Here is a 24,064-nt window from a genome sequence, read left to right on the forward strand (position 1 = left end):
TAAATACTGAGCCCAATATATATATATATATATATATATTTAATTAATATATATGTATAATTGTAAACATAAGCCCAGGGATGCTTCAATTTTGTTAATTTAGCAACATCACATCATCAAGCTGATCAACTCTTCAACAATGGTGTCATTTACATATTTTTTAAACAAAAATCTCAGGAGGCAGAACAAACAGTATTAACAAATTATTGTACTTTTTGTATCTGATTATTTTTTCTATAGGGAGCCTGATGGTGAAACTCTCTATACAAAGATCATTCAACAATAAATGAATGATTCAGAGTTGAACATTTATTAGTATATCACCTTTTGGATCAACTTCAGATGACCATTATAGACTGTGAATCAAAAAAAGTTGAATATTAAAGAGACTAATTAGAATTACATTAAAATTCCACAAAAGTTGAACATTTTGTTAGAAAATATTGTGAGAAAAACAAATATTAAACCAATTAAATGCTTCCAAATCATCTGCTAAAGCAACATGTGACCAGTTACACAAACATCCCTTTAAGGGACAAATTTTAGCAACAAACTGAAATTTTCTATACACAAAGTAACATTAAATTAAACATTAAATTAAAATATTAAGAGAATACAAAGTACATTTTGACATTAAACGATTAACTTCTGTACAATTTTAAAAAACAATGGATTCTATGATTTTTTTTCTTTAAGTCTTTAAACTTTCTATACAGAAATTGTGAATGTATCATTAACAATTATAACCATTCTCCTGTAGTTTCAAGATGCACTTATTTCCGAGGCTTCATGCATAGCCAAGATTTTCCATCTCATTGCGGTACCGCTGCTCTGACACCTTGCTCTTATGCAGTTTGCTTTCAAGGTGAAGACGAAATTCTTGTTCCTCACTGGCACCAATATTGCACATTGAACAGTAGAACTGTCCACTTGGTGTTACACACATTGCTAGGTCGCGTGGAATCCGCTGACGGGAACGTGGATTAAAGTAAGGACCTATATAATGATAAGCTAACATAAATTGATCTTGAATCATTTAAAGAGACAAGATAATTGTATTCTCTGATGTTTATGTCATCCAAATAATTATTTATTCTTGTAAGATGTACTGAAGGAAAAAAGGTCTCTCATACAAAACGTACTGGGTGTTTCTTTGCCACAGTTTCACTACAACGTTGTTCTGCTGAAACTTTCTGATTTCCTCTTTAATTTATCATCAGATTATCAGGTTCCAAGAGTAGGACTTTTAGACCCTATCAGGTCAGGAACAGAGACGGGCAGGGTCCGAAAATACCAGGACCACCTGGCATGCCAGTATCTCAACTCCATTCCTGGTGAGCAAACAGCTAATTAGACTCTTTAAGAGCCTTGTTTAAGGTAAGTTAAGGCAGGGACTGGGATTTTCCAGTTGTCCTCCAGTTTCCCAATGCAAAAGGGGAGAGTTTAACTGCCTAGAGGTCGGCAAGTAGCAGCAGGCCAGGATGCCAGGTAGGCCTACAGGGCCTTGCTGCCTGGCTGGTGGGGTGTAGTCAAAGGCTGCCCTACAAAGGAATTTCCATCCCTGCCCCCACACTGTTGGTCTCGATGCTCTCTTTCTCCTTTTATTTACATTTTTTAAAAAGTGGTTGGCAGGTCACCTTCCTGTTGAAGTGCCCTCTCAGTTACTTACCACTCATTGCAGCTGGGTGCTCCTCTGAAGCTGAAAGGCATCTGATTGCCTGGCCACTTCCCCAGACCCTCCCCTCTTCGAGAACCTGCCTGCCCAACACCCTTAATTGGCCAGGTAACCTGTCTTCATGCCAATTAAGGAGCGCCCTAGTCAAAATCGAAACACATGACAGCTAGGAGCAAGTTCGGGATTCAGAAACAGACTCAAGTCCTGTTTCTTGCCCCCAAAGTGAAAATTCAGCCATAAATATTTTGTTTCCGTCTCTCTCTGTCTTTCAGAAATAGGTACTGAGCTTTGTCTCTTTATAGTAATCCCTCCATTCTCTTGAAATTATCTTGCATATTTCTGCCAGCTGGGTACAAATTCTTTCTATGACTTGCTGCTCCTGTTGAGGTCAGCTTTTCTCACCCTCTTCTCTTTTCAACAAGTTATCGGTCTCTACGAAAATCATAATAACAAATAGCTGCTTTCTATTTCATGATTTCATAATTTAGTCAAAAGAATTGTTGTGTTATTGTCCATTGGTTTATGAATCTTATGTTTATAGTAACAATTTATCTACAGCGGTCCCTATAAAACCACATGTATCAGTACAATTCTATAATATAAAACATTATTGAATGGCCCTCTCAGCTCCCAAAAATGGCAATCAAAAAAAATGCACCTAATCATTTGTGGAATTCAGGAATTATATGTATTCAGCATCCAGATCAAAATGTGGATGAGACCTTTGACTTACGGGGAAAATTAATGGTGTTTTTCAAAATATAACTCTTTGTGCATCTTGGATTACATTATGATACTGGTAGTTTACCATTACAAAACAGAACTGTAAACACTTGAAGTTGCAGAAATGCCCTAATATATGCTCCTCCAATTGATAAGGTACATACTGAAAGCAGGAAGAACAATCAAAGCTTTCTTACAGATCCAATTTAAGAATACAGAAATGAGAAAACAGAAATGATCAGAGTTCATTCCTCTAGTACCCAATGTTTTTACTTCTGTTACCCTGTTTGTTGTTGTTTACCATATCCATACAATTTAGTATCTTACACTCATAATCCTAATCCAGAGAGTGGTTAGAATGTGGAACTCAAGGAGTAGTTGAGGCGAATAGCATAAATACATTCACGGGGGAGTTAGATAAGCACATAATGGAGAAAGGAACAGGAGGATATGTTGATGGGGTTAAATGAAGAGGAATGGGAGGATGTTTGTGTGGAATATACACACCATCAAGGACCTGTTGGATCAAATGGCCTTTCTCTGCGCTGCAAATACTTGGTAATACATAATGTGATAAGGTCCCTCCATCAACCTTCCTTCTAGAATTATACGGCTTGAGATTCTTTAATCTGTTCTTTTTCCCTTTACAGTTATATTCAAACTTGTTATTTGTTACCACATTCCTTATTACAAGTTTATTTATGTACTGATATGATGCAGTAACCAAAATTGAATACAATATATGTTCAAGTTGGGCCTTTGTGACATGTCTGCTATTATTCCCAAACTTGAATCTATGAGGAGAATTTTCAGCTCAGCGAGCAGGGGCGGGGCCTGCTCGCCAAGACGTAAAATGACGTGGGGTGACGTCGGGCGTGCATCCTGACATCACTGCGCGTCATTTAGATTTTCAGTTCGGCGGGCGCGCAGCCAACTCACCTACGCGCCTGGCAAACTGTCAAAGGCATGTTAAGGCCATTAATTAACTAATTAAGGCTACTGAGAAAGCTGCCCGTCCAACCATAAGGTTGGTAGGCAGACAAAGAGCCCAGGCGGCCTTCGCAGACAAAGAGCCACAGGCGGGATGAGGTTTCAAGAAGGGTTTATAAATTAAATAAATGTTCTCATCAAAGTTCATTGACATGTCCCAGCTCATGTGACACTGTCACATGAGGGAACATGTCTTAAATTGTTTTGTTTTTTTTAAATTTTTAAACCTTAAAACTTATCTCCCTGAGGCACCTCAGAGTGATTTCTGCACTCTTTTGTGCACATGCGTGAAAGAGTGCACTCCCGACTCAGGGAACCCCCGCCCGCACAGTGTTTCCGGGCACATGTCACGCTGGGCCGGCCTTAACTGGCCCACCCACGTAAAATGGCGTTGTGGACCCGATCGGGTTCGCGCCTGCCCGCGCCCACCCCCGCCGGACGGGGGGAAAATTCTCTCCTATGGGCTGTAACTTCTGAGCTCCCCAGCAGCAGATTGGGTGGGGGGAGGATACCCCAAATATGTGCTGGGGAATCCTCTGCCATGAAATTATAATAATTTTCATAATATTTTCCTGGTTTATTGTAAAGTAGGTTTATGGGGGTAAGTATAGTTGGGTCTGTCTGTGTGTGATTTAATTACATGTGGAGTAAAGTAGACTGCAAGTTTAAATCATCAAAATAAGCTAGGTGCTTGACATGCCAATGAGTAAACAAGGATGCTGGCTTAGCATGTAAGGTGTGAAGGGAATTTGCATTTTTAGATAAATGAAGGGAGATTTGGATTCCAAAGGGATCTCAGTCTGTTCACAACTAGTCAGATAAGCAAGGCTAAGGAATCTGTTTATTTTTCCCAAAGGTTACTGACACTATGTAGTGACAACATGAAAGTTTTTATACTGTGAGGGCGATTCAGTTTCAAAGACATACGGAACAATAGAATTTACATATTAAAAGGAGATAAACATATATAAAGGAGAATGAAAGGCTATGTGTCAGGAGAAGGCCATGTAAAATCTAACAGGAGTGTGTGAAATAGCCTTAATGAAGCCTCCAGCATTTATATAGAAGTCTGCTGTCTTACGAAACTGAAGCTGGAGAAAAGCTATTTGGAATTCCACTGTCCAGGGTATTGTGTTAACTTGCTGAATTTGTTTTAAAATCTATTTTGGACATTTGCCTTAAAGGGGGTGTAACTGGGGGTCAGGTTAATTAGGAATTTTAGGAGTTATTATAGTAGTAATTGTAGTCTTATGTATGGGCTTGACATTTTATTTTCTTAATAAGTATTTTAATTCAAATTTATAAAATCTCTAAAGGTCTTGGTGGACTTGTAACTTCTGAATTCAGTGCATGCATCTTGTAATAAACACAAATTGCAAAACTGTTGTGATAGCGTGACCAAATTTCCCTTGTGAATTTGATCTGCCTGGCACACATCATCTGCTGCGTCATGACACCTCTCGGACCTCCACAGGTAAGCATTTGCACGGCAATTGCCTAGAAATGCAAACTTGCTCTGCAATTGTCCTGCACTGTGAACCATCTGAAAATGCGATTTAAAACGCAAACTTCAGATAGTCCCAACAGGGTTACACCAATAGAACCTCTTCTAATTTCTGGGTAACTATTGTAAAGACCCAGACCAATACCTCCACAGGACTCCCCCAACACCCCTGACCCCCCCCAGGGGACTCCCCCCCCAACTCCCACAACATTCCCCACCCCCGACCCTCCCCCATAGGACTCCCCCCACCCGCAAGGGATTCTTCATCGCGCACCCCCCCCCACCCCCCCGAAGCAACTCCCACCCCCTGACCCGACCCCCTCCTGCTCGACCCAACCCCCACCCTGCTCGACCCAACCCCCATCCAACAGGCCCAACCCAAACCCCCCTGACCTGACTCCCCACCCTGACCCCCACCCACCCAATATCCAGGCCCCCCCCCCCCACCCCCCTGAATGTCTGATTTTCCCCATCCCCCACCCCCCATCCACACCCAACCTCCGAGGCCCCATACCCCCCAAGTCCTATCCACTTACCTTAGGCACTTACTACTCCCTGGCCTGTCAATTTCAATCGGACCTTTAAATTTACCTGGTTTATGGCAGCTAGTGCTGTAAAAAAAAAAAGGGGCATGTCCTCCTTTAATTCAACTCTGCTGGACTACGGAGTGAGCTGCGCTGCCTGGATCTCACCCAGCCTAAGCCAGAAGGTTAGGCAACTCAGGCACAGATAAATTTGGCGTAGGTAAGTGGGTACTGAGGGCAATCCGAAGTTACGGTCCATTATCCTTGTGACAATTCAAATCTATTTGTTGTATTTCTGTTTGCCTTTTTTTTCAAATACACAAAACTTTAAAGTTAATGTTGATATAATTTTCCACAAGTCTGCCAAGTTGCATAGCCAATCCATGTCTTTTTGCAAATCTTTTGCTGAGTCTTTTGTTTCTATTGCCTCCCTACTTTATCATCACCAAATTGCATTAGCTTACAGTTCGTTTCAGTATCCTGATCATTTAAATAGATTTACGTAAGTAAATGAGACGTACTGGCACAGAAAAGTTTCTAACTGAAACAAATAACAGTATATTTTGAATCTCTGTAGCTCATGTGAAAAGTTCAAATGTCATAGATATGTACTCATTTTCCATGGGATCGAACACCTTGCATAAGGTCACAAATAACTCTACAAACTTGCAATAAAGTTCTAATTCCAAGCGTCATGTCAATTGCAAACAACTGTAAATTACATTTACTTTGCACGAGCTTTCAATTTTCTTATCAATGACCACGATCTTCAAAAATATCCTAACAAACTTTTACCATCTGGCATCAATGGTCTAAATCTGACTGAGGGCCAAATCTTCTGGTCTGCAGATATTCGGAGACTGATGTACGACTGAAGATGTGCATTGGGACCTGTAGAAGTCGTGAAGTGCGGACCTATGTGGGAATTGCCTGGGAAGTTTGAACTTCTGATGGGCAATTCCTCTGCTCCCTGGGACCCACCGCAAATGTTTCTGACTTGGATTTAGAATTGGAGACCTCAGACAGTTCCACAGAACTCACCCGAATAGTTACGTGGGGAAACTTAGATTGATTAAAACTTAGTCTAACACCTGGGTGACCCCACAACTGACCCCCAATCATCCTCCCCAACCACCACCCGACTACCCAACTGAGTACCCCCCCGACCCAACTACCTACCTCCAACTGCCTTTCCCCTGCCCCCCCGACCCAAATATCACCCCTTCCCCGCCTCCGGACTGATCCTACCCTCAACCAGACTCCTCCCCCACCCCGCCCCCCCAACCACATCACGCGATCAACCCCCGGCCACCCAACAACCCTCCGGCCCGACCCAACTACCCCAACCGCCCTCCCAATCCGACTACTCACTCACTACCCACCTCACCCGCTTACCCTACCCACTCACCCATCTACCCCATTCACTCATTGAGGTGCTCACTCATCCATCCACTAATATTCAAAGACTGGACTTAGCATTAAGTGCCACAAAAAGATGGTGATGGGGTTGTGGGGTGGGGGGGGCGGGGTGGGGGTTGGTGGGTGGTTGTCCAGTCTTCCCCTGAATCTGCTCCGAGGGAGTTCCCCGAGGGGCACTGCACTGCACATTTCTGTGAAAGCCAGGGTCGGAACTCAAGTCAGGGGAATTTTCAAGGGCAAAGGAAATCTGATCATCATTGCTGCTGCTCGGAAGGTCCGGGCCAATATGTCCACAAGTTATTCCAATGCAGCAATTTGACACAAACTGATTACAATATTAATTATAGGTTGACTCATGGGATAAGATAAAGCCACTCCATGATATTAAATTGAAGTAACTACAATGACAAAATAAAGGAACAAAATCCATAAGAACTACCAATGAGAAAAATTACATTTTGAAGGAGAAACTAAATAATTACAAGGAGGAGGAAGGAATAGAAGGTGTGCTAACAGAGTTAGATACAGAGGGATGAGGGGGGGGCTCATGTGGAGCATAAACACAGGCCTGTTGGTTCTCATGGCCTGTTTCATTTATATATTCCTATAATTCTGGTAAAATAATCAGATCTTGTGTAATTTTATCAGAAGCATAGAATAAATTCTTCTCCCTAATAAGAACTGGCACAAATTAGTCAATGTTTATTTAAGACTACTATCCTTAATAGTAAGAAGATAAAATAGGAATGTTCCAGATTCAATCAATGCCATATGCTGAATTAGCTAATCTTACCTCGGGCAGCAGTGGATCATTAGAATTTATTAGTATGACCTGGCCTTGGGAGATTAGGGGAGAAATGTAGGAAAAAAAGCCTTAATTCCTGCTCTTGATTGTTATCAAGTCACCTTACCATATGGAAATGGTTTCTTTGTCGGTATCAGATGAGAGCAAAATTGGGCTCCCCATCCCCATGGTTAGAAAACTTGCAGACATCCACTGTCCAGGTTAATATGAAAAATATCTACTTGTGTGAGGTCCTACAGTTGCCAGTATCTATGGAACCACACAATCACATCAGCCATTACTTTGGAAAGATAGCAAGAAAAAAGGTGAGAAAATGGGACAAGTTAAAAAAGAGGGATTCAAAAGAAGCGTATTTTTAAAATGTAATTTTGCTGATCCCTAATTTCACCCCGTCGTTGGGGGGTTATGCAGGGGTGGGCGGGAGCGAGCGTGAACCCGATTGGCGCCCCCAATCGGGTGCGCGCCGCCATTTTACGTGGGCGGGTCAATTAAGACCCACCCAGCGTGACGCTCTTCCAGAAGCGCTGAATGCTCCCTGTGCGGGCGGGGGGGAATTCCCTGAGTCGGGGGTGCGCTCTTTCGTGCACGTGCACAAAAGAGCGCAGAAATCCCTGTGCTGTGCCTCAGGGAGATTTGTTTAAGTTTAAAATTTCTAAATAAAGGATTTGAAAACTTTTAAAACATTTCCCCTCATGTGGCAGTGTCACATGAGCTGAGACATATCAAAGATTTTTTTAAATTTTTAAACACTTAATGAAACCTCATCCCGCCCATGGATGAGGTCCCATGAAAAATGCGAAGGCCGTCTGGGCTCTTCGCCTGCCCACCAACCTTAAGGTTGAATGGGCAGCTCATTTAATTGTTTAAATTAGTTTTTAAACAGGCCTTAATAGGCCTTTGACAGCCAAGTCGGCTGCGCGCCCGCCAAGCTGAAAATCTAAATGACACGCGGTGACGTCGGGACGCCTGCCCGAATTCACCGCGCATCATTTTACGCGTCACCAAGTAGGCCCAGCCCCCACTCACCAACCGGAGAATTCAGATCTTGAAGACAGAGGGCAGGATTTTGCCCTTGGTAGGCGAGCGGGCCCCACCGGCTTGGCGGCGGGCGGGCAGCCGACCCCCGCCGCCAAAACAGGGCCCGCGCCATTTTGAGTGGGCGGGCCAATTAAGGCCCGCCCAGCGGCCTGCCCGACAGGAAGCGCTATGCGCTTCCTGTGCGGGGGGTGGAGGGAGTCCCCATTTGTCAAAGTGCACTCTTTCACGCATGCACGTGAAAAAGCGCACTGCTCCCTGAGGCAAAGTGCTGTCTCAGGGAGTTTACTGACAGGTAACAAAAGTCAAAAAATAGAGAAATATTAAAATTATTAACATGTCCCCCTCATGTGACAATGTCAAACGAGATGGGACATGTTAATAAGAAACACATAAAGTTTATTAAATTTTAAAAAAACGGACATGAAACTTCATCCCACTAGTGGATGAAGTTTCATTAATAATCTGGAGCCCGCTGGGGCTCCTGGACTGCCCGCCAGCCTTAAGCTTGGATGGGCAGGGTCTTTAACAAGGTTAATTAGCCTGTCAATGGCCTTAATTGGCCATTGACAGGTCGGCGGGCGGACAGCTGATTTTGCTGTCCGCCCGCCTTCCTGAAGATTTAAATGGAGTGGGATGACGTCGGAGGTTCCTCCCGGCGCCATCCAGCGTCACTCTCCCCTCGGCGAGCGGGCCCCGCCCCCAAATCGCCGAGGAGAAAATCCTGGCCAGAGTGTTTTACAATCCATTATTTCTCGCTGAACTTTCTGTCCACTCCTAGAGCAGTGATATAGACAGCCAGTCTACAAAATGGGATTCAAGTAGTAATTCAATTTTCATATTTGCAATTAACATTTAAAAAGAAACAAAATTTTAATAATTCTGCCACTGACAATACCAAATTAAAATGTACAGCCTTGTGAACTGAATAATGCAAGTGTTAGATGTCTGCCATGTCTCTATGGTAGCACTCTTGCCTCCAAGTCAGAAAGTAAAAGGTTAAAATCTTAATCCAGAGATTTGAGCACATAATCTAGGCTAACACTTCAGTGCAGTTTAAGGGAATACTGTCAGAGGTATGCCGCCTTTCAGGCAAAACATTAAACTAAGCACCCATCTACCTTCTCAAGTGGATGTAAAAGATGTCATGTCACTATTTGAACAAAAGGATGGAAGTTCTTTTGGTGTCCTGGCCAACAGTACTAAAAACATTTGTCTTACTGCTGTACATTTCTATGTTGCAACTATATATAACATGTTTGCAAACACAAAATAGTAGATACCTAGTGTATTTTGAACTCCATGTAGATTGCGACGATTTGGCACAATTTTAAATTCATTCCCTTCTTTCCTTTGTCTTCTCTTTGTGAGCTCTGTTGCTGCTCTGCAAAATTAAGATACTTTGTTATTCAAATATATAACAATTGTACAATTTGTTTAAATGTTTTATAGTAATCCTCTTGCTAAATATTTAATCACAAAATAACAAATGCAAAGCAATAGGCTTTACTCTGTTGCTACTAACAAGAACAGTTTACAATTTTAGAAATTTGACAGCACTATTTTCTACTATCCCTTCAGATGAGAAAGATATAAAAATTACAAATACAAATGCTCAATCCAGACAATAGTTTAACGTGTACAAACTGGAAAGGTGCTAAATTTGAGAGTTTCTGCAAAACATTTATAATTGGAGGGAATTCATAATGGCATGCCTATTTTGAATACCATCACTTCAAAATAAAACTAGTAATCCATCCAACCCAAGTGGGTTGATGATAGAAAGAAGAGCCACTATTATACACATCACCAGGCTTTTCTGGCCAAACCATAAACCAGATAAAAGACTATTATTACGTTTGTTACCTTCTTCCTTTATCCCCAAGCCCCATAAACCAGATATAAGAATATTATTACGTTTGTTACCTTCTTCCTTTATCCCCAATCCCCTTACTACAGGTCAGGAAATCCAGGGTTTGTTAGTGAATCAGCAAGTTATTTGGCCACAGGTATATCAGAGTAAAGTGTGATCCTGTTCCCATCTGATTTCTACAAAGCGTGGATCACTGATCAACAGTTAAAAGCAAGAACCCTGACTGATTTTTCCCTCACTTGAGCCTGCCCAGCCTGAGATCAGTTAAAGCAGAAGAAGAATCAAACATGGTACCTTCCTTATGACTGGCATAGCCATTGGATAAGATCTCATGGCACTGAAAGGATTACTGCATTTTACTGACAAATTTTCCGGGCCTTGAAATTATGCAATAGGATACTAAGACACAAACACATGTTTGTCTAAAAATTCACTCTCCATCATTTTAGCAGAGGTGTGAACCCATGAGAAGCATGGATTGTACTACTCCAGACACTTGAGCACAAAAATCTAGGCTAACACTCCAGTGCAGTGCTGAGGGAGTGTTGCACTGTCAAGGTGCCATCTTTCACATTATAATTTAAACCGAGGCCCCGTATGCCCTTCTCAGTGGATATAAAAGATCCCATTGCACTATTTTGAAGAACAGCAGAGTTAGTCCTGATGTCCTAGATAATATTATCCCTAGCAGAGTACCTGGTGTGGAGGTTGTTTTAAATTTAATCAAAGCTGTAATGCTGATTTAACACCAGATGCCTCCTTTGAATGACATTGTATTAGCATTTGAAACGTCTCCTAATCAGGTGATTCCAGCCCCATGGATTTTACAGTTTGTTTAGGAGTAGTGACTCCATTATATTTTTCAAGTTCTACATTTAAAAACAATCTGTGGCAAAGTTGATCTTATTGATAAATCTTAGGTAGAACTTGCATTTATGTTGTTCTGTTAGTCTCACAACTAGCAATGTCTGCTTAAATCAACATTACCAGAAAATTGATAAGTGTTAAATGCTGGGCAGTTTATTCAGAGAGCTCCCATGCCTCGGGGTCCTTTATGGTCAGCTGAAAAGATGGGCCTCTGCTTAATATCCTATCTGAAAGATGATGCTTCCAAAATATGCACCATTCCTTCAGTGTTGTAATGAAGTGTCAGTCTTGATTATGTGCTCAAGTCCTGGAGAGGGACTTCAACCCCCAAATTTCTGACACAGAAGCTAGAATGCTACCACTGAGCCAAGCTGAGATCGTAAATTTTGTTTAAGCAGTTAGATAATTGACAAAATCATGAAATGATCTGTCACAAAACATTTTTTCTGATGTAACTTAAAAGCACAACCTTAAATGTAATTAATAATTTCCTCTGATACTGAGCAAAAATTCATAAAGTAGCTGCTCAGCAACATTTACATTAGTGCAATATCTTTCTCATTTCCCATCATCATTCATGTGTATCTGTTGTGTGTGTTAAAAGGTATAAAAGTTATGCCCCTATACTTGCAAGGTCTAAAAAAAAGAACAGGATGACTCAACGTTTACATTTCCTGTGTGTTTTTACCCTGCTAGGTTAATTCTGTACTAATTTGTAACTAATTTACAATTGATTTTAATCACCATTTTCAAATTAATAAGAAGTGCTTTCATTGCAGAAATGGCAGTTCAGTGTGGGAGACTACAAAGCACATTAAAATCTGAAGGTGGGAGACCATCTCCAGGGAGCTGATTTAGAAATATTGTAGCTATACTGAGTATAATACAACTTCAGTCTTAGAATACCAATCAGAGTAACTGAAGTTTTGATGACATGATTTTACACACTAGATTACTGCAAAATTTTCATCTGATATTTGAATCTATTACAAATCAGCAAAACTCATCTTATTCTAACAGTAAGATCAACAAGCTATGACTTAAAATGCTACTACTATGGAATGGTTATTGAAATGTAAGCCTTTGTAAGAATCAATATGGATACGTTAGTAAAAATGAATGATAACCGATGTACTTTTTAGCAAGGTGACAAGTAGCAAAAAGACCCATTTTATTGTTTTATACCTTCAAGTTGCTGAACATAAATATAAAGTAAGATTAGTTACCTTTGATATGGTCCTCCTTATTCTTCAAATGTAGTTTATCCACCATGTACCTTAGGATATGCCTATTTTTTTCTGGGAGAGGGGGCAAAAATCAATAGACCAGTGCCCCTTGGAGGGGTTTTATACTCATTGAAATTATAACAGAGTTAACTAATTTCCCTCAATTCTCAAAAACAAAAAAGGCCTGCCCGCAGACCAGTCCTCAGCTCTTTGAGATTGAATTGAAGACATTGTTACTTGGAGAAGAAAACAATAACAAAGTTAAATAACAATAAATGCACTTGAAATAAGAATTAGAAGTTGTAGAGGAGGATGTGTGCAAGATATATCTAAGATAAATTACATTCAAAGAATGAGGAACATCATACAGAAGGTAGGTTTGGTCTTACTTTCTTCCTTATGTTTTTCCTTCACATACCTTATATCCTCAGCCTAACCATCTTAAGCTGCTTCATCAATGGCTTCCCCTCTATCACAATGTCACTATGTTCATTCAACTCCATTCGCAAATCTTCTGAAATGAAGCAGCCAGCCTACAGTATGATCCCAAACAATATCCAGGTTTGGCCTGACAAATACAGGCAATATGTATCACAAAAATGCCAGAAATTATCTTCAATAATAAAGTCCAGCCATCTCCCCATGACATACAGCAGCAGCAAAAGTGTAGCTGAATTCCTGCATGATCAATATGTTAAGCATTGCTCAAAAGTTAAATAGACTAGTATTTCAACACAGTGCCTGCAAGAGAAGAGCAGAAGCTGGTTTACTGCTTTTACTCCTTGACCTGTCAAAGCCTCTCCACTATCTATCAAGACTCCAAATGAGGAGTATGATAGAATACCCACCATTTGCCTGGATGAGTGGAGCAGCAGCCACATGCAATAAACTCAACAATTCAGAAGAGAACAGCCTACTTGATCAACTCCCCTGCCATTGATATTCACCACTGGCTCACTGTGGTTGCAGTATGTGCTCCATAACTCGCTAAGCTTACTTTGACAGCACCTCCCAACCTTGCAACTTCTACCACCAAGTAGTAATGTCATGGGAACATTATCGCCAGAAAATTCCCCTCCAAATCACAAGGTATGTTGGCTTGGGTACATATCAAGATAAAAACATAGGAAATAGAAGCAGGAATAGACTAGTCAGCCCTTCAAGCCTGCTCAGTCATTTGATAGATCATGGTTAATCACCTATCTCTTAACACCCAAACATTTATCAACCACTGTCTTGAATGTATTCAATAAGCACCTGCAGCTCTGGGGTAGGGAGTTCCCAAGATTCACAACCCTTTTGAGTGATCTCAGTCCTAAATGGTCAAACCCTTACTCTGAGACTGTGACCCCCTAGTTCTAGACTTTCCAATCAAGAACATCCACCCAGCATCTACTCTCCAAATCCCTTAAGCAGTGTTTGTTTTCAATTGGGTCACCTTTCATTCTTCTTAATTCTAGAGAATGTAGGCTTAGTCTACTCAATCTCTCCTCATAGGTCAATTCTCTCAATTTGGTAATGTTCCTTCAGTGTTGTTAGGTCAAAATCCTGAAATTCCCTAATTAACGCCCTCATACAAACAAATGGCTAAAAGAAAACACCATCCACAAAAGGCAAATATAGGATAGGCAATAAATGTAGCCCTACCAGCATTGACCAACATCACAACAACTAAAATAACCCTAGGAATTGAAGACAGAGTTACTTTGATTTGAGGTTACGGTTGTCTTATGAACCAATTCACAAGAGAGTAGCTTTGGGTAAAAGTTCATACAGAGTAGTATCTATTAAGGCAATAATAGTAATCAAATGTATTCGCTCAAAAACAGAATCTAAAGCATCACATTAACTCATGAGGATAGTTGTGTTAGGAATTCACCTTTTTAGTCATAAAGATGAACATTCCGCAGTCCTTAGCTTTATGAAGTGGTAATCTGAAGTTTTATTATCAGAAACTAGCAATTATCTTGCTTCATAATTTAATCCGATAAAATGTAAAAGCAGTAAGTATGTTTACACAAAAAATGCCTTCAAACATTAGTGATATTACCAGCTTTGAGGCTTGGATGAAATAAATATTGCAAATATATTTTAAGGATAATATATGACTGTAAAACACTACAACATGAAATAAATGTTATCCATTTGGAGCTGAATGTTTTGAGGGTATTTTCTACATTAAACACAACTGGGAATACCTCTATTTGACAGTTTGTTTCTCTTAGCAACGAAATCATTTGTGCCAGATCATGGAAAATGATAGGTTTAACTGATATTCTGAGACAGAGTCCAATTTATGAAGAATTAGGTAGAAAATGGAACAGTTTTTGGTTGCTGGCCATTCAAAGCTGTAACAGGAATTGTTTGTGAAAAGCATATAATTTTATATTATGCAGGAATTATAGAACGTTCTTTGAGAAGCTCACAATACTTGTTGTCTGTGAAGTTTAAGAACCAATCACAGCAATGACACAAGTAGCACAGTTTAGCACCTAGACAGGCCTGAAATTCATCTTTTAAGTCTTATGTAAAAGAAGCTGATCCTCAACTCTGACGTAAACAATGGTTCAAAACCATTGATAAAAATCTTTTCCACAAATACGAAGACACCAATCATCATGATAGAAATATTGATTAGATCAGGAAACACATCTATGATTTGGAAAAAAGATGAAGCAGAATCTGGCCTTCCACTGACAGGTGTGTAAACTTTTTCTTACAATACTCCTGCATCTCTTCAAACTGCATCCCAAAGAGGAGTTTCTTGTCATAGGGGAAATCTGTGAAAACTTATGGGAGGTTGATAATTACAATACTTCCAAGTTTGAGACGTACAGGTAGAAATATATCTCGCAGCGTATCAGTAATGCAGCAGTACTAAGACAGGGCTGAACATTCAGACAGAGACCGGCATTTCGACCGGGGGGGGGAAGGATCATAAACACACAGGGGCAAAGGGGCAGGAAGGCATTGAAAAGGGTCAGGGGGGGAAGCAGGAACACATGGGGGGCAAAGGGGCGGGAAGGTATTTTAAGGGGTTGGGGGCGGGGCAACATGGGGGTGTCAAAGGTGCAGGAAGGCATTGCAAGGGGTTGGTGGGAGGGAAAACACACAGCGAGCAAAGGGGAAGGAGGGCTTTGCAAGGGGTTTGGAGGGAGAAGGGGGAATGATGGAAGTCAGAGGGGCAGGAAGGCTTCGCAAGGGAGTGGAAGAGAAGGGGGAATGATGGCAGGCAGAAGGGAGACTGAGGGGTGGAAAGCTGGAGCCCGACAAGGGAAACTGAAACACTGACAAACAAGGGGATGAATGGGGGGCCACATGTATGAATGGGAGAGGGTGCATTCAGACTCCGGGATAGGAGTGTTTGTGTTAGTGTGGCACATGAGGGATGGGTTTCACGGAGAGTCACGCAGCGGGGCGGGGGGTGGGGTGGCAGTGTTGGGAAGGGAGACTGTAGTGTTCAGTCATGAGGGTAATGGGGAACTCATTAAAAGTCAAAGTCCTTGGTTTGGGGCTAGCAGGTCGGAGACACTCCATGTATTCAGTCAGGAGTCAGCAAGTAAAGACACTCCTTGGGCTCACAGTCAGGAGTCAGAGAATAGAGACACTCCTTGAGCTCTGTGGGTTTCAGTCAAGAGTAAGAGAGTTGAGACAGTCATGGGGTGCAGCAGACCATGCTACAGGGCTATGCATGCTCCAGGGTGGGTCACAGGCTGTGTGCTCAGTTGGAATAATGCACAGCTTGGTGTGCACGGCGTTTCCACAGTCGCTGTCCATGGGCTTGTCCGTCTCTATACTGGGCTGCAGATGGGAAGGGAATGGTTATGGAGGCATCTGCAGCCAGTAATTGGGGAAAATTTAATAAAAGGGGCGTGGGGGGGGTATGTGAAGCTTTCCTGGCTTAACATCATAGTTGCTTCAATTCAACATTAACGCATAGGAATGTGAAATTTGGGAATGCAGGCAACCTGGAGACACAGTTGTTGCATATATAACATCCCATCAATGGAAGACTTTCATATGCTTTCTAGAATTGGCATTCATATCAGGGAAAAGGGCATCCAGTCATTAATCATTTAGCCATTTGATAAGGTGCCACATCAAAGGTTACTGTGGAAACTAAAAGCTCATAGTGTAGAGGGTAACATATTAGAAAGGATAGAAGATTGGCTGGCTGGCAGAAAACAGAGAGTATGCATAAATGAGTGTTTTTCTGATTGGCAGGATGTGATGAGTAGAGTCCCACAGGGGTCTGTGCTGGGGCCTCAACTTTTTACAATTTATATCAATGACTTAGAAGGGGAGAGTGAAGGCATGGTAGCTAAATTTGCAGATGACAAAAGGGTAGGGAAGTATGTTGTGAAGAGGACATAAGGAGGTTGCAGACGGATATAGATAGTTTGAGTGAGTGGGCAAAAATCTGGCAGATGAGAGTATAATGTGAGAAATGTGAAGTTGTTCACTTTGGCAAGAAGAATGAAAAAGCAGAGTATTACTTAAACAGAGAACGATTACAGAATTCCAAGGTGCAGAGGGATCTAGGTGCTCTAGTGCATGAGTCACAAAAAGCTAGAATGCAGGTACAGCAAGTAATTAAGGCAGCTAATGGAATGCTATCCTTTATTATGAGAGGAATTGAACATAAAAATAAGGACGTTATACTTGAGTTATACAGGGTATTGGTGAGACCACAGCTCGAATACTGTGCACAGTTTTGGTCTCCCTATTTAAGGATGTAAATGCGTTGGAGACAGTTCAGGGGAAGTTCACTAGATTGATACCTGGAATGAGCGGGTTGTCTTATGAGGAAAGGTTGGACAGACTGGGCCCGTTTCCACTGGAGTTCAGAAGAGCAAGGGGTGGCTTGATTGAAGTATATAAGATCCTGAACGTTCTTGACAAGGTGGATATGGAAAGGATGCTTCCTCGTGTTGGTGAGTCCAGAACTAGGGGCACTGTTTTAAAATTAGGGGTCACCCTTTTAGGACAGAGATGAAGAGAATTTTTTTCTCTCAAAGGGGTCTGCGACTTTGGAACCGTGCCTCAGAAGGTGGAGAAAGCGGGGTCATTGAATATTTTTAAGGTGGAGGTAGATAGATTCTTGTTAGGCAAAGGAATCAAAGGTCATCGGGGGCAGAAGGGAGTGTGGATTTCGAAACACAAACAGACCAGCCATGATCTTATTGGATGGTGGAGCAGATTCAAGGGGCCATGGCCTACTTTCGCTCCTAGCATATGCTCGTATGAGAAGTTTATTGTTAATTAGAACACCAGATCTGAGATTGGAGCACTGAGCTAGGTCAGGTCGCACATGTCATTCAAACCTTCTCCAGCCATTATGGGATTCAGGTGCTAAGTCTCAGGAATGGCATCTTGGTCATCTCGAAGTGTCTGTTGAAGCCTCAGATACAAGGCTGCAACAGTGACAAGGCTAGTAGGGCTGAAGCCATTATAGATCAATACAGTTGCTATTGGTTCACGACTGTGAGCTTCACTATGTTCACCCAATAATCTATTTGATCTATCATTTCAGATGGACCCAGGGCTCAAAGCTGCCTTTTTGAGGGTTCTAATACTATGGAGGAGGAGAAGAAGGGACAGGTGACGCTGAGCGCATCTTCATTAGGCCCCACCTGAGGTCCAGGGGAGCCACAGCAAGAACATGAGGATGAGGAGGAGAAACCCAGACCACAGAGGGACTCGCTAGACCGAGGATATGCCAGAGAATACTCTCCTATTTACAGATGATTGGGAGACAATGCTGTGCACGGCTGTGCTTGCTCTGAGCTCTGGTAGATCACATCTGCCACATTCTTTGTGCGGAACAAACGCCCCATGGAGTGAAAGACTGTCACCTGCCAGTGGCTTTGCCTGCAGGTCATTCCAGGGATCCACAAGAGACCTGTGCGGCATCTCACAGTCCGCAACACATAGCTGCATCAAGGAGGTCACAGATGCCCTCTACAACAAGGCACATCACTATGTGAAGTTTACACTTGATGAAGATAGCCAGGCTGCGAGATTCAATGGCTTTGCAGCTATCTCGGCTTCCCAAGAGCACAGGGTGCAATCGACTGTAGCCATATGGCTTTAAGGGCTCCATAGCAGCGGTCCCTAATATTTAGTCAACCTTAAAGGTTTTCATTCCATCACTGTTCAAGTGGTGTACGATCATCGGAAGCACATAATGCACATTTGTGCCAAGTATCCTGGGAGGTGCCATGACTCATACATCCTGAGTCACTCCCAGGTGCCTCAGATATTCCAAGGGTCTGAGCATCTACATGAATGGCTGGTTGAGGATATGAAATGCTGGCTCATGACACCCCTGCGTCGACCTCAAATGTTTCGGAAGAGGGGTACAACGCAGCTCACAGCTCCACACAGTCCCTAATCGAGCAGACAATTGGCATTCTGAAGATGCGCTTTGATATTTGGACCGCTCGGGTGGTGCACTGCAGTACACTCCAGATAGGATATCCCGCATCATCATGGTGTGTTTCGCCCTTCACAACCTGGCGCCTCTCTGGGTCTGGGATCCTTCCCATCTGTTGTGGGTCAGCTTGCCCTGGCTGAAGACAAAAGAAAGGAATGTGAGAAGGGATGGAGCTGAGGTTGGGAAACATGCATGCTCCCTGTGTGTGGTGAGCCCTCCCCAGAAGGGGCTGAGGATGGAGTGTAAGCAGCATGATAGACGCGATGTTAGTGATGTGAAAGTTTCCATGAGACAATCAGTGATGACATGTACCCCCCGCTAATGATTGTGTGAGATCTCTGAAAAGAGCAGCCTTTTGAGTACATGATGCAATGATGAGAGTTTGATATTGGAGGGAGTTGAAAGATGACTTACCCTGACGGAGTGGATGAGACCATTCATCCTCTTACTGCACTGGATGACGTTTCAGGTGCCAGCCGCGCTGGCCTCCCAGGCCAGAGAGGTGAGACTGCTGTGCTTCTTGGATCTGTCCCTTGGGTACAGCGCATCCCGAGGCTCCTGCATTCGTCATATTAAGGCCTTGAGGGCGTTGGGGCAGAAGTGGGGTGCAGCCTTCTTGTGGGTTGGAGCCTTCTTTCTCTGGTCGCCACGCATCTCGACATGTCTCCTGAAGACAGCTGGGATGGAGAGAGAAATGTGTGTGCTCGGGCGGCGTTTAAATATGACGCCCAGACCTGCAACGGCGTCAGATAATGGCGGGACGGACAAAACAGCTCCTGACCAACCAAGTGATTCGGAGAGATACTCGTCTGTGCATAGTTAATGAGCTTCCAAGAGCTGAATCAAATGCGATTTCCCACTATTCCAACCAGCGGTTAACATGCCGTGGAACCCACTCGCCACCTCAAAGTTTGAAAAAAAAGAAAATTCTGCCCCTTGATTCTCAAGATCTCCCAATAAATGAAAAATTATTCAGCCTTTCTGTCTTCAGACAGAATGATCCACTACTGCACATTGAAAATCCCCTAGTATGGGAAAAATATCAGCATATTTTTCATGTGAAAGGTTCCATTGAAAATATCTGAGATAAGAACTGAACCAAAGTTTAAAAAGTTGGAACTGGCTAATAACAAAGCAGAAAATACTTCACAAAAGCCTTGCCTACTGAGAGGGTAAAAAACCTCTGATGCTGCTTCCAGAAATGAGAAAAAAAACATTGCTGTGGAATGACTTTCTGTGCAATGTTCACTCATTGCTGGGGTGGCGGGGAGGGTGGGGAGTTGCAGGTGGAAATAAAAATTTCAAAACTCCCAAGAGGGCACTGTTCCAATGATTGACTGCTGGCTGGATGATAGGCCTGTCCTAAGGTATGTAGAGGATGAACGCATGAGGAAGAATCACCTTTGTCTGTAGACAGTAAAAGAAACAACTGATATTTAGATGCCTATCATTAAAACAAAATTTATTTCGGTTTCTATGTTTAAAGGGGAAATATCTAATTACTTTGTTCAAAATTATGATGGTACTATAACAGAAAGTAGATGTTGTACAAAAACTTAACACACTGAAAATCCTGTTATAGAATTCTTAGTTGTTAGCATACATACGAAAGTGAATTGGATTTCTGGGCCTCTGCTAGTCGCAGTCTCTTGGCATGGTTCTTTCCTTGATAATGTGCCTGTGCCACAGCCGGGGAGCTAAAAGAGGCATCGCAGAGTTTGCAGTAATCATTTGCTGTAGCCATTATCACACGACCTGCTGTCTTGGGGGACCCTGACTGAATGGAAAATAACATTCATCAATAATTCACAAACATAAAGGAGGCAAATGATGAATGTTAAGTCTGCAGAGAGATCCTGTAAATAAAAGAAAAACCACAATAAGTTATTTCTTATTCTCACATTCCTTAAGTAGCAACGACCAAAAGAGGCAACTTTCACTATTTCTAGTTGTTAAAAATTTGCAATGTTTGCAGAATTAGATACTGTAGGTGCAGTTACAATATCACTTTTGTATCAATATGCAACCACTTCTGATAAGAAAAATATACAATTCTATCATACCATGTGAAATATAACTCCTGTGTGGTGTCAAGTCCAAGTTAAAAAGTGTACCAATGGGCTTGCTGGGGCAAGGTTGGATTAATTCCTCCTGCTTTATGAATGTGTATTCAGTTCACCTTTTATTTAGAATGTTCTATTTTGTATAGAAACATTGTAATCATGTTACAGCAACAGTACATTCTTGTTACTTTTAGTTTGTCTTAAAATAATGTTATATTGAATACAAAGCTGGGTCTACACCAACAGAACAGCCACGACTGGCAGAACACTCCAAACCTTAAAAAAGAGTGCAGGATTTCTGAACGTAGCTTTTGACAAGATTTTGAACAATGAGCTGCAGTGCACTATCTCCCAGCTTGACATCAAAGGTAAGCTAAATTGATACAGGTTTTGCCCAATGGCAGGAGATCTGAAAAGTTCAATTATCAATCCACTCTTGCTCTTCATTTTTGCTAATAATGTTCCGCCACCAAAACAAAGAACTGGAGCTTTCCCATAATTTTCTGATGGCATAGCCATTTAGATATCTTCTATTAGTTTGAATATTGCATCAGAAAAGCTTCAGAGATGCATAGCTGATTTGGAGGAATGGACATGGAAGGTGAATTCCCAGAAAGTCATAGAGGTCTACAGCACAGAAAAAAGGTCCTTCGGCCCATCGAGTTTGCGCCGGTCAAACAAGTACCTAACTATTCTAATCCCATTTTCCAACGCTAGGCCCTTAGCCTTGTATGCCATGGCATCGCAAGTGCACATCCATATAATTCTTAAAGTTTTGAGGGTTTCTGCCTCTACCACCCTTTCAGCAGTGAGTTCCAGATTCCCACCACCCTCTGGGTGAAAAAATTCTTCCACACATCCCTCTAAATCTCCTGCCCCTTACCTTAAATCTATGCCCCTGGTTATCGATCCCTTCACCAAGGGGAAAAGTTCCTTCCTGTCTACCCTATCTATGCCCCTCATAATTTTATACACCTCAATCATGTCCCCCCTCAATCTCCTCTGCTCCCAGTCTATCCAATCTCTCCTCATAGCTAAAACTCTCCAGTCCAGGCAACATCCTGGTAAATCTCCTCTGCGCACTCTCTAGTGCAATCACATCCTATAATGCGGATTCCAGAACTGCACGCAATACTCTAGCTGTGGCCTCCCTCCTCTTATATTCTATGCCTCGGCTATTAAAGGCAAGTATTCCATATGCCTTCTTAACCACCTTATCTACCTGTCCCGTTACCTTAAGGGACCGGTGGACATGTACACCAAGATCCCTTTGATCCTCGGTGCTTCCCAGGGCCCTACCTTTCACCGTGTATTCCTGTGCCTTGTTTGTCCTGCCCAGGTGCATCACCTCACACTTATCCAGATTAAATTCCATTTGCCACTGATCAACCCATCCGACCAGCCCATCTATATGCTCCTGTAATCTAAGGCTATCCTCCTCACTATTTACCACCCCACCAATTTTCGTATCATCCGCGAACTTACTGACCCTCCTACATTCAAGTCTAAATCGTTTATATATACCACAAACAGCAAGGGACCCAACACCGATCCCTGTGGAACCCCACTGGACACAGGCATCCAGTCACAAAAACACCCCTCGACCATCACCCTCTGCTTCCTGCAACTCAGCCAATTCTGGATCCAATTTGCCAAATTGCTTTGGATCCCATGGGGTCTTACCTTCGTTATCAGTCTCCCATCCGGAACCTTATCAAAAGCCTTACTGAAGTTCACGTAGGCTACGTCAAATGCATTGCGCTCATCTACACACCTGGTCACCTCTTCGAAAAATTCAATCAAATTGGTCAAACGTGACCTCCCCTGAACAAAACCATGCTGACTGTCCTTGATTAATCCCTGCCTCTCCAAGTGTAGATTAATTCCATTCCTCAGAATTGCTTCCAATAGTTTCCCCACCACTGAGGTTAGACTGACTGGTCTGTAGTTCCCTGGCTTATCCCTTCCTCCCTTCTTGAATAACGGTACCACAGTGGCTGTCCTCCAGTCCTCTGGCACCTCTCCTGCGGCCGGAGAGGTATTGAAAATTATTGCCAGTGCCCCTGCTATCTCCTCCCTTGCCTCACTCAACAGCCTGGCATACATTTCATCCGGGCCTGGAGATTTATCTACTTTTAAGCCTGCCAGACCACTTAGGACCTCCTCCGTTTCTATGCTAATTTCTTTAATTATAACACAGTCCTTCTGCCTGATTTCCATGCCCACGTCGTCCCTCTCACTTGTGAACACCGACACCCTACCTACATCTTCCGGCTCCACACACAAATTACCACCATGGGCCTTAATGGTCCCTACTCTTTCCCTTGTTATCCTCTTACTTTTAATGTACTTGTAAAATAACTTTGGATTTTCCTTTATTTTACCTGTTTTTTCATGCCCCCTTTTTGCTCTCCTAATTTCCTTTTTAAGTTCCCCCCTACACATTCTATACTCCTCTAGGGCTTCTGCTGTTTTGAGCCCTCACTATCTGCCATAAGCCTCCCTTTTTCTCTTTATCCAATCCTGTATATCCCTCGACATCCAGGGTTCCCTGGATTTGTTGGTCCCACCCTTTGTCTTTACTGGAATATGTTGGCCCTGTACTCTCCCTATTTCCTTCTTGAATGAGTCTCACTGCTCTGATGCAGATTTACCTAAAAGTAGCTGCTCCCAGTCCATTCTGGCCAAATCATATCTGATCTTATTAAAATTGGCCTTCCCTCAATTTAGAACTCTGATTTCTGGCCCATTCTTGTCCTTTTCCATAACAACCTTGAATCTAACGGAGTTATGATCACAATCTGTAAAATGCTCCCCCACTGATACCTCTACCACTTGCCCGGCTTCATTCCCTAAAATTAAGTCCAGGGCCGCCCCCTCTCTTGTAGGACCTTCTACACACTGGTTTAAAAAGCTCTCCTGAA

The 24,064-nt window shown here is 42.4% G+C and overlaps 1 protein-coding gene across 5 annotated transcripts in view; it reads right to left on the minus strand.

Annotated features, from left to right (window-relative positions):
* Nucleotides 1-289: 289 nt before the first annotated feature.
* zmat3 (zinc finger, matrin-type 3) overlaps nt 290-24,064 on the minus strand; it is a 52,810-nt gene continuing 29,035 nt past the window's right edge. For 3 of the 5 annotated variants that reach the window (XM_078563842.1, XM_078563847.1, XM_078563846.1), the window contains 3 exons: nt 20,685-20,854; nt 9,959-10,059; nt 290-996 (listed from right to left, as the gene is read on the minus strand). In XM_078563842.1, coding sequence (XP_078419968.1) covers nt 788-996; nt 9,959-10,059; nt 20,685-20,854 — 480 coding nt within the window. In that variant the 3' untranslated portion in view covers nt 290-787. Of the gene's footprint in view, nt 997-9,958; nt 10,060-17,692; nt 19,755-20,684; nt 20,855-24,064 lie in introns of those variants that run through there. The other 2 variants (XM_078563844.1, XM_078563843.1) reach the window with 2 other exon arrangements.

The sequence above is a fragment of the Cetorhinus maximus genome, chromosome 19, assembly GCF_964194155.1.
Source record: "Cetorhinus maximus chromosome 19, sCetMax3.hap1.1, whole genome shotgun sequence".
Classification (NCBI taxonomy): Eukaryota; Metazoa; Chordata; class Chondrichthyes; order Lamniformes; family Cetorhinidae; genus Cetorhinus; species Cetorhinus maximus.